At 41.1% G+C, this 10761-nt stretch overlaps 2 protein-coding genes across 2 annotated transcripts in view; one reads left to right on the top strand and one right to left on the bottom strand.

Annotated features, from left to right (window-relative positions):
• Positions 1-3712, top strand: part of LOC306795294 (uncharacterized protein) — a 3775-nt gene extending 63 nt beyond the window's left edge. Inside the window, exons 1-5 of the mRNA XM_079293765.1 lie at positions 1-75; positions 1882-2580; positions 2692-2769; positions 2858-2936; positions 3030-3712. The exon at positions 1-75 is cut by the window's left edge and continues 63 nt beyond it. Of these exons, the coding sequence (XP_079149891.1) occupies positions 3-75; positions 1882-2580; positions 2692-2769; positions 2858-2936; positions 3030-3207 (1107 nt within the window). The 5' untranslated portion in view covers positions 1-2 and the 3' untranslated portion in view covers positions 3208-3712. The remainder of the gene's footprint in view (positions 76-1881; positions 2581-2691; positions 2770-2857; positions 2937-3029) is intronic.
• Positions 3713-3865: 153 nt separating this feature from the next.
• The window catches only part of slc1a2a (solute carrier family 1 member 2a), a 19851-nt gene continuing 12955 nt past the window's right edge, over positions 3866-10761 (bottom strand). The window contains exons 4-11 of the mRNA XM_079293752.1: positions 9297-9547; positions 9091-9199; positions 8754-8880; positions 8384-8617; positions 7457-7651; positions 6827-6961; positions 5726-5930; positions 3866-4714 (exon numbers count right to left, since the gene is read on the bottom strand). Coding sequence (XP_079149878.1) covers positions 4643-4714; positions 5726-5930; positions 6827-6961; positions 7457-7651; positions 8384-8617; positions 8754-8880; positions 9091-9199; positions 9297-9547 — 1328 coding nt within the window. The 3' untranslated portion in view covers positions 3866-4642. The remainder of the gene's footprint in view (positions 4715-5725; positions 5931-6826; positions 6962-7456; positions 7652-8383; positions 8618-8753; positions 8881-9090; positions 9200-9296; positions 9548-10761) is intronic.

The following is a 10761-nucleotide window of genomic DNA, read 5'->3' as shown; positions in this document are numbered from 1 at the left end:
GTATGAAGATGAGGACTCTTCTTTTTGTGGTTATTCTTGGACTTCTTGCTGTTGTCCACTCAACACCTGTTAATAGTAAGTAATAGTCTCTCATTTTTCAGTTTAAAGCATTGAATCTTTCTTAAACACTTAAAACAACACTTTCTATTTTAGCTGAGTATGTGTGATATTATTATTATTATATAGGTCTATTCTTTTGAGCTGCTTACATCCTCATGTAAGACATTCACCGGTCATCAATAGGACTCTCGGGCTGAATTACGTTCTTTCACATCAGGACTAGGGAGGCCATAGTCATGGTATTTATACCGGACAAACGCAGTAATTCTTCTATACAGACGTCTGAAATTTCAATAATTCCCATGGTGTCCTTATTCTTACCCCGTGAGTCAGCGCATTCTGCTCCCAACCTGAGATGCTCTTTATGTTTCAGGTCTAACTCTTTCTGTAGGAATTTCAGTGTTCTATTTCATCGTCGGTGCACAGGTTTCACTGACACCTCCAGCTTACACACAGAGATCTTTGTAAAATGTTCCGAGCTGCATTAAGTTAATGCGAGTGTCTGGAGTAAGGTGAAACCAAAGATCAGCAAAATAGCTGCCACACCAGTTTGGGCAAACGGGTAACTTCATAGGGAACACCGGAGCTGAACATGACTGGCCTTTTTATTTATTCGTTCTCATTCACTTTTTTTTTTATTACTTTAATGACATTTTTTCAAGGCACCAGTTTGTTGCGTATTATGGCCAGACATCGGAGAAGTACGTCAAGTGTTTGACGTACATAAGTATTATCAGCAAAATCAAAAGTACCTGTTCTGCAGAAATGGTCCCTGTGACTAATAATATTATACATTGTATAATTATATTGTTAAACCTGTTGTATCAATGAGCAAGTAGCATTTTACTGTTGTAGCGGGTAAAGGTGTAGCTAGTATTTACTACTTTACATAAGTAATTAGTTTAGGCCAGTGGTTCCAAAGGTTTGGGGAGTCAGGCCCCTCAAAGAGGTCACAAGATTAATCTGAGGTGTCATGAAGTGATTAATGGAGCATATAAGAAAAAGTACTGCCACACAAATTTGCATTTATTTTTTTCTTACTTCTCTCTGATCTTTTCTTTTTTTATGTGGATAATTTTTCCTCTTCAGGCGTGGCAAAGTAATTCAAATCTACCATCTGAGACGTTTTTGAATCTCATAGACTGGTTTATTCTGTATTGTATTTTGCAATATTATGAAATACTTTTTAATGTAAAATCCTATTCTGAAAAGCAAGTCGAAGCTATAGCTGTCAGGCACGTGTAGTGCGGAAAGAGCGCAATATTTCCTCCTGATATGTGGTGGAGTAGAAACAAGTAAAGCAGAACCTGAAGACAATACTTATTAAGCACATGCTAAATGGCAAATATGTTCAATCCATTTTGGGTTATGGTATGCTATGAAATAATAATAAATTAGCAATAAACAATAAATATTTCCATTAATAACACAGAACATTGCTTATTAAGTCCTCTTGCTTCCGCACCCCTATGGCACAAAACCCTGATCATGGCGTGTTTCCAATGAAAACAGAAAACAAACAGTCATGGGTTACTCTGTTGCAGTGGGTGTGTCAAAAGAGTGGTATGCTCTTCTTAAACGAATGCTTTGATGAGGCTGCCTGTCGTTTGTTTGCCCACTCATAGTCGATTAGTCACTCAGGTTAATCATTTCTGCCTTCCACCACACCTTACGAAAGAAGAGCGCATTTCAAGTTTATACAAGAATTTGGGGAGAAGCACTGAAGCGCTGGTAACTTTCCTTTCCTCCGCTCATGTCGGAGCTTGTACGCAAACACTTGACGTGACCTGTGGATGTTTTTTTCTTTCCTCCTCGTCCTAGCTCTGACCCAGACCCCCGGCAAAGCTGAGGATGAAGTCTTTAGAGAGGCCGTGACGGACGGCTTCCTCGTCGATAACTTTTTAAGCACTACAAGCGCACCCGAGTCACCCGAAACAAACACAACTGTTCAGGCGTCCCAGCCGCCGACCTCTGACTCCGAAGAGAGTGACGCGATCGAGGGCAGTGCATCGGAGGCCAGCGACAAGTCCACAGCCCCCGTGTCCCTCCAGTTTAGAACCACAACTGTTTCACATGCTCTGAGCTCTGCCTCCACAGTGTTGCCAAGGGACTCCAGTTCAGATTCATCCACCATCCAAAGCCCTCGGTCTAGCTCGGCCTCAGTGCCGAATGAAGCCCAGCCAAGCGTCACCCCGGACCACATCTCGGCCTCTCAAACCACTGACCCCGCTGTCTCCACCTTTGACTTCCTGAACACCCTGAGTTCTGACTCAGGGTCTGGATTTCAATCGAATGACGTGTACTTCACTACTACTATGAGTTCCAGTATGACCTCCAGCTCAGAAACTAGCACCACATCATCAACCTCCACGGCTGCTTTGATCAGACAAAAGGCTATAGAATTTTTTGCAAGAAGCGAAGGCTCAGGCTCAGGATCAGAGGAAGGACCCACATTACTCGATGAAGTGGAAATATTTGTTGTAAAGGATAGAGGGCTAATGACGAATGTTTTCAATGCTGGTAAATATCCAATAAAGCACCTCCCTCAATAGTGATGCAGACAATAACTTTTATAACAGCTTCTTTTGATTGCCTATGGCCAATTTTAAATATCAGATTTTCTGTTCTTAGTTCAACCAAGCAAAGGAGAAGAAGAGGACACTAAGCTGACACTTTTCAAAGCAGGCAGTACACCAGGTGGTACACCAGGTGAGCCCAGAAAAGAATGCTTATAATAAACCGGATTTTCTGGCTTTGAGTCAATTTTTTACTAACTCCTACTCCCCCATATCTCCAGGATGGATGATCATCGTTGGTTTTATTGTCGGTCTTGCAGCACTGGTAATGCTCTTCGTCGCCATCGCCACAAGAGAAAAGTAAGAGTTTAAAATCAGACAGAGAAGAACAATGTTTTGTATCACAACTATTTTGAGCATAGAATTAAATTCTCACTGTTCCTTTTTGCACAGGTGGAATGGACCGAGCCGGGCATCCCAGGGCACGGACAAATCTAACTCCTCAAACCAGCAGAGGGGGCTGGAGATGGAGACGTTCCTGCGCAAAGACAATCCCAAGGAGAACGGACACGCGTCAGAGTACACAGTCATCCCCCTGGAAGAGCTTTCGGAGAAACATTCATCACACTGAGGTTCAGAAACATGACCCTCTGGAGGCGTGAGACTCATCACAGAACCACAAGACTGTGTATGAAGCACATTTGATCAGAACAAACCTGTCGGGGCTGTTGAGCAAAAAGGTTTCTGCGGACTTTCACAGCTCTGATCCCAGTCCCCAAAACTCTTATCATATCTTTACATTGAAACAACAATATTCTGGTTGATGCTTTTATTGTATTGTATTAACTGTATTAATTGGTCGGGTAAGTTCCACAAATGCCCTTTATTTCAAGTCTTCACTGTGTTTTTGTTGTAAATATTGTTTTTAACTTAGAGGTCCGTTAATTAATGGATGGACACAAGGAAAAGTATGTGTCCAGCATGGTGAATTATTTTTTTTGTAAAGTGTCCTCATCATGAATCATATTTTAACACACATGAATACAGGCAAAACTTTTGACTGCAAACAGAAACTTAGTGCATTGCTCATACAGAACATGTATACAAAAAGTAATAAATAAATAGCTGTGAGGGCACCCGTCACGTACTCTATTTTCTGCTTTAAAGCTCTCTGCAACACATCCTGTACTCTTCTGTTGCCACTTTTGGAGGTCACCCCCTCTGCTCTTATGGTCTTAGCCTTAAGCTTTGCTTCTTAGGCTTGGCCATGTGTGTGTGACATCACGGCGTAATCCCATAAATCAAACAGTCAAAGGTAACGCAGTGTTGAACCATCACATACATCACAATGCCACACCAAGCGCTGAATCATTCTGTTCGTGTTCTGTTTTCATGAAGCCAGTTTGCGTTGTGTCGAACCCTTGGTCCAGAGTTTCTGGTCATTTCATAAGAAGACAGAGAGTCTCAGAATACACAAATACACAATGATAATAACAACCATCTGTCAAATTCGGATCCATTGATCTGTAACAGTTCTGAGTCATTTACACCAACATTTTCTCTTACTTGGTCCTTGCATTAAATGCAAAAAGGACATCGTCCGCGTATCACCTCTGCCCTTTAAGCTACAAAGAAAATGCTTCAATACAAAAGGAAAAAATGAGATGTTGCACGAGGTCGAAGAAGTCTTTGACAGAACAAGAAGCTTGCAGCAGCACCAAGTAAGGCCCTGAGTGTAGTCAACCGCATATTCTTCTGTACAAAGCGTTCGAAATGCACCAGTTCATTTCAGTTTGTGTCTAGTGCAAATGCAAGATCTAACACAAGTTCGGTGAGTCATCTGTAGTACGCTCCAGTAGCTCCCCGGACGGGTAACTGAAAGAAAAAGACTGGCCGACTGTTCGTTCTCGTCGTACAGTTGACTCTGCTTACTTTCACTGTGTTGTGCTCCTTCTTTTCTATGTGATTTTTTATTTTTTTTTATTTTGCTGATTTCTATAGTTGTGTCGGCAGAAAGTTAAAGCTGTCGGAACTCAGGGTAAGGCGCATCAACATCAGGATCTGCTTTACTCGTATTTCCATGGTCCCTCCTCAACAAGAGAGAACCCTGAAGGGTTGCCACTTTTGCCATTGGTGACCTGTAAGCAATTATCAAGAACATCTAACTGTGGGGCCAAGGCACCGTCATTTACAAACCGTCAACGGTTGGGGGCAGAGAAGCCATTGTGTCTTTACATTCAGGCCTTTGACCTCGGGGCTGAATTATTGTTCGAATCCCCCAGCATTGACACACATGTCATCTCATACAATGATACAGCGATGCTGTTTACATGTCAATGTGGTTTGTCAAATACAACATTATATGTTTCTTTAGAGTTGGCCATGTATTGTATGGATTCTCTGCCCAACCAAATTTCAATAATCAGTCATCAAAGTAATCAGCATGCAAAAGTTGCATCATACAGACAATGAAATATCAACAAAATTCTACCATATGAGTGAAATTCTGTAAAAATAAATTGAATAGGCATTTCATATATGCGTCACTCTGGATGAAACATGGTGAAACAGCAGTCTTTATGGATACCACTACAAAAAAAAGAAATCTCTTTTAAAAAGATGGCCAATGATTGAAAAGTGTAATTTGGTCAGGGCTGCCATAAATACATGTCCAATTAAATAGACAAAAGAAAGAAAAAGGTACAGTTTTGTAATAAAATCAAAACATCAAACATCAAAATACAACTTAATTATGTAATTGTGTACAAGACAACACATTAGAATGGTTGATGCTTCAAGTCGAGTCAAACAGAGTTTTTGAAGATGATAAAAATCAAAACTATAATATAAAAAAAGAACATACGATGCTTTTGTTGAACCCGGTACCACAAAAACTGCTTTTTCATATGAGTAACAGGTGAATAAATAAATATAGAAATATTTATTTAGCGTTTTCACCACTTTTTAGAAACCATTTTCTGAGATAGAAATATGACCTTTTCTATTCACACACACACAAATACACCGATACAAGAAGTCACATCGACAAGAAACACGAACATAGAAAGGAAAAGAAAGACGAACACAGACACAGAACTGGGGAGGACTCTCTACATACACGTCTCTATGTCCGTTAACTTGAAATGTACCTTGCAGTCGCCTATCAAGATCGAGTTGTTGTGAGCATACACATATCGGTTGCTGTAATTTTCAAAGGATTGTGTCTTTGCCATCTCAAACTCCTCCATCCGGGCCTGTTGGTCGAAGGAGTCCAGCTCATGCTTGGACAGGTGGTACACGATACCTGCTCCATAGGAGTCCCCAACCACATTAACGGAGGTACGGAAACGATCCCTGCATGTTGAGGAGGAAAGTGGTGTAAAAGATACAGTATAATTAATAAAATACTGAGCATTAGGAGTGTTTTTTTCTGTTTTAATTTTGGTTTTAAGTTATGTTGTTAGTTATGCTTCTGCATCAACACAGAAATGTGAGCAAGTGAATGAGTAGGCATAAAGAGAGTAATACTCTCTTTTCCAGCAAACCAAATATACGTGAACGTTTTTGCGTTCGGTATCGAGCGACCATTATTAAAGGTTACGTGGTATGGAAGTTACACGTAGCAGAAGAACGAGTAGCAAGAAAGTCCATTCAGGACAGGCGGGGTGGTTGAACAAACCTGTGTACAATGGTAAAACAAACACAGGACTTTCAACCAGCAGACATGTGTTCGTGTCCCATGGTGTTGTTGAATTATTTTGAAGTCATGTTAGTGATGTTTGTGTCAAATTATCCGTACTTATGTTGCCTTGTTTGTAACATGTTTGGAAAAACATCATGGTTGGGCTTGAAGTAAGTACATAAACTAAGTGGTTTTGTTGTATAAACATGTGTTCTTGTCTGAATTCAAGACATTAGCCACGTGTTTACTGTGACAGTAGTGGTATGAGAACGTGTTGTCTATATGCAGCTTCAGAGAAAAGATTTTAAGCGTCCAAAGGATTGTTGGGAACATTTGAGACAATATGATGGGCAGAGTTATGCTTTGAAGCTGTTATTTGCTGAAATAAAAACCACTGAGCATGATATGTTTCTCATTTTCTCAGATGTCTTAGTTTTGTTGAAATGACGGCACATTCTAAAGAAAGAATATATTGATTTGGTCTTATCCAGGGATTTTTGAGGGGTATACAGATTGGAAGTGTCTTTATGTTTTCGATTAAAAGCATTTGTGTTGATGGTGAACTCACAGCAGCCAGTCGACAGCGACCAGGAGGCTGATGTCCTCGGTGGGCAGCCCCACCGCCGTGAGGATCAGAAGCATGGTCACAAGTCCAGCACTGGGGATACTGGCTGCTCCAACACTGGCCAAGGTGGCTGTCATACTAAAAAGGGAAGCAAATTCAAATCTCAGCAGGAGGACAGAAGGCACTGCCACTAAACCCTTTTAATAACATGCAGCCACTGTATTTCAAATAGAAACGGTATGACGACAACGCCAACATTTGAAATGACTCACCCAACTCTAGGAGGTGTATGAGTAATACAGTGCCTGACCATAATTAAGACAATTATCTTAAAAATTAAACATATCATGTGAAACATATCCACAATGGTACGAAAACTGTAGTTTTATTCAAGTTATGAGATATAAACAGGAACAGTCCATGAGGTTTACTGTGTTTAGGAAAACAATTCATTTTGCTGGAGGTTTGACCTCTTCACTGCACAAATGCTTGACCAGTATTCATGGAGGAAGACTATCATTTGAAAAACTATCTTCATTTGTTGGCTTTAAAAGGAAGAATTTGGCTAATTCACTGCCGAAATGTGACCTTGCAAATGTGCTGTGATGTCTGCATCCGGAGCTGCATTTTCACCTGACAGTTACAATTTGGCCCCAGTCGAGGTCAATCCCGTTCATCTGAGCGATGAAGATGGCAGCCACGGCCTCATAAAGCGCCGTGCCGTCCATGTTGATGGTGGCGCCAACCGGGAGGACAAAGCGGGTGACCCTCTTGTCGATGCCCAGGTTCTCCTCCAAGCATCGGAACGTGACGGGCAAGGTACCGGCACTGCGGCAAATTAAACGGGAAGAAATGTTGCGATAGTCACGGACAGGATTGCAGTCGGGTTCTGTTTGCAAACTCTGCACCCAATTTGGCAGGAAAGTTCTTGCAGAAAACAAAGAACTTCACAGCAAATCATAGAGTGTCTGTTGAGAATTAATCAGACTGGTTTGCACTTGATGTTGCACTCGTTTTTAAACTTTTCCTACAAACATAAATCCACTCTGAAGTATGGTAATTTAGTCATTGTTAATTTGTAAAATAAAACTGACTAATATAGGCTAAGGCTTTCATGAGTTTCACTTCACCAAAGAAGCAAAAAGTTATTCAAGTTTGAGTTCACTTTGAGGCTGAATCTCAGAGAGAAAACAGCAGTTGTTGTGTTTGTTTTTGTCTTATAATTAACAAGTGTTTCTGGCACATGGAGGACAGCGAGCGGGCCAGAACTTGACAGTACAAAGCTCACCTCAGGGGGGGAAAGAGTGCATCCATGCGATCAATAAAACATCTGTTCAGGGAAGTGATCCCACACGGAGGCAAAGTGAGAAGCCAATGATGGCAAAACTACTTCATTGTTACCAGTTGAAACAAAGCTTGCATCCGTTATTTACCATATGGCCATGGAGGAAAGGGGAAATGTGAGTAATTCTAAAAACATGCAGCACACTGTAGAGGCGCCGACCTCACTACGGTCAGAACACTCCAAGAATGATAAACAGGAACAGCAATCCCTCATACCTGGACGCAGTTCCAAGTGCCGTGACCCAAGCTTGGAATATGCCCATGAAGAACGTGAAGGGGTTTTGCCTTACTATCACAAAATATATCAGCGGAAGGAAGATGCCTCCGTGGATGATCAGGCCCACTATCACAGTGACCATATACATCCCCAGCTGCCTCGCGACCATCTCCAGGTCCGCAATGGAGATGATCTTTCCACAGATGAGGCAGGCAATACCAAAAGGCGAGTACCTTAAGAGAGACACAAGGTGTTTGTCATCAGGATTGCATCTTTATGTTGGATCTGCAGGTATAGTTAAAGCATTTTGAATACATTGAGGAGGAATGGTTTGGCAGTGTCAGTATGCCTGTAGTGGACAGCACTTACCACATAATTGCGCCAACAAGCCTCATAACAATCTCATTCAGGACGTTGAAAAACTCCAACATCGGCTTGGCCTTTTCCCCCATTTTGCCCATAATTACTCCAAAAGCGACAAAGAATCCAATCAAACCTGTACAAACACATCAATGTGGATAAACTGAACTCGTCTTAGAGGAAATAAATCGCCTGGAATAAATCATGGCAGAGAGATGTAAATGTATCTTGGTGTGTGCCATAATACAAAAGAAAATATGATATTCGGAAAAGCAAAAGAACTTGGTGGTTTTCTTCAACAACTTTTCAGCTCTGCAGTGGGCGTGTTTTCAGACCTTTCACCTACCTAGGACATTCATCCCTCCCTTGAACTGGAGCGTCCGTTTAACTGTGAATTGTGGGGGTGCTTTGGTTCTGTTCGTGGGCACTTGTACTTTGGTGGTTACTGTTTGGATCTGGACAAAGAAGCAGAGAAAAGAACAAAGAGTTCGAGCAAGTGACATGTGAATCAGATGCGATGTGGTGGGTGCAATCTCTCTGTGAGTCTCCTACCTGCTGAAAGCAGGACTGCACCAAGTTATCTGGGAAAAGATTTCGGATGAGATCGAAGAAAGCGTCCATGCTCGACACATCGTCGTTCTTCTTTCCCGGCCCGAGGTTGGCCTTCAGCTTGGGGTTACCGGGATGGATGAGCAGCACCAGGATCACTCCCAGGACGGCTGCGATCATCGTCGTCGACATGTAGTACACCATGGCCCTGGTGCCCAGGCGGCCGCTGGATTTGGCATCCAAACCCGCTAGTCCTGTTGGCATCGTATGTTTTAGAAGAAAATCAAGGTTAGTGCGCGGTATTGAAAATGTTTCTCTCTTTATCAGATGGTGATGAAGTAAGATTTTGAAATGTATCTGTGCATTTTCATGATCTTTTGCCTCCAAATATTGCCTCTCTCTCTCTCTCTCTCTCTCTCTCTCTCTCTCTCTCTCTCTCTCTCTCTCATTTAGTAAATAATGTAAAAAAGTCGTTCCTTATTATATACAAATGCAAAATGTTTAGCACAAATGCTTAACAATATTTGAAATGCAACATTACTATTAAGTTGATCAGCTGCCTTCAAGAAACAGCTGCTTCCAGTCAGACCGGCTTTGCAGCATTTGAACTGTGAAACCTCCACCTCCACACATAAGGCCGACCTCAAAGTGTTGATTTGGTGACTGTTCTCGCCGTGAGAACATATTGTGCAAATATATTGGAAAAACTAATTCTGTACCCAACAAAATTCACATTACACTTTAAATTCACATTTGTTTGTCAACTGTCTCAGCTTCTGGAACGCCACATAATGAATAACTGCAGTTTTCAACACTGAGGGTAATTGAGTTTGTGAGGAAGGCTTTGCTAGTCGTGTCAACTATCAAGGATTGTGGAGACTTAATGGTGAAAATGTGTGTGCACACTATAGCCTACTGTGGACAATATTTCCAAATATCACATATGCATCATTATTAAAACAAATACAAGCTTGTAAAGCAAAGTTGTACTATATAGTATAAGTGATTTGACGTGTGACCACAGGTATTTTCAACAAAAAACATATTACAACATGAATCAATTTTTTTTAAAACAGGTCTACTGTGATCTAGATGTACATGAACAGCACTGTACATCATAAACTAAATGTTCAAATGAAGGACAACCATGTGCTCTTTAATTTCTATAGATGTGCATTTCAAAGGGAATGCTGCCAACACAGTATACCGACAACAAAACGTACTCTATCTAAATACTGTATGTCAATAGATTTAGTCAACCGAGTCGCTTGAAAATATGTGAGCATTGTACATTTGTAAAAAACCACGGATACGTTAAATGTCTATATTTCTTCACAGTAAGAAACGACTACAAAATACACCATGCGGTTAACATTGTGAAACAATTTGTTTTGTTTAGGCAACAAAACTGCTTGCTTAAAGTTCGAAAAAAGATCATGGCTTGTGTTAAAATAATAAGATATCAGAT

This window comes from Melanostigma gelatinosum, assembly GCF_949748355.1.
Source record: "Melanostigma gelatinosum genome assembly, chromosome: 2".
Classification (NCBI taxonomy): Eukaryota; Metazoa; Chordata; class Actinopteri; order Perciformes; family Zoarcidae; genus Melanostigma; species Melanostigma gelatinosum.
Note: the sequence above shows the minus strand (reverse complement) of the source record. Positions and strands in the feature narration are given on the sequence as shown.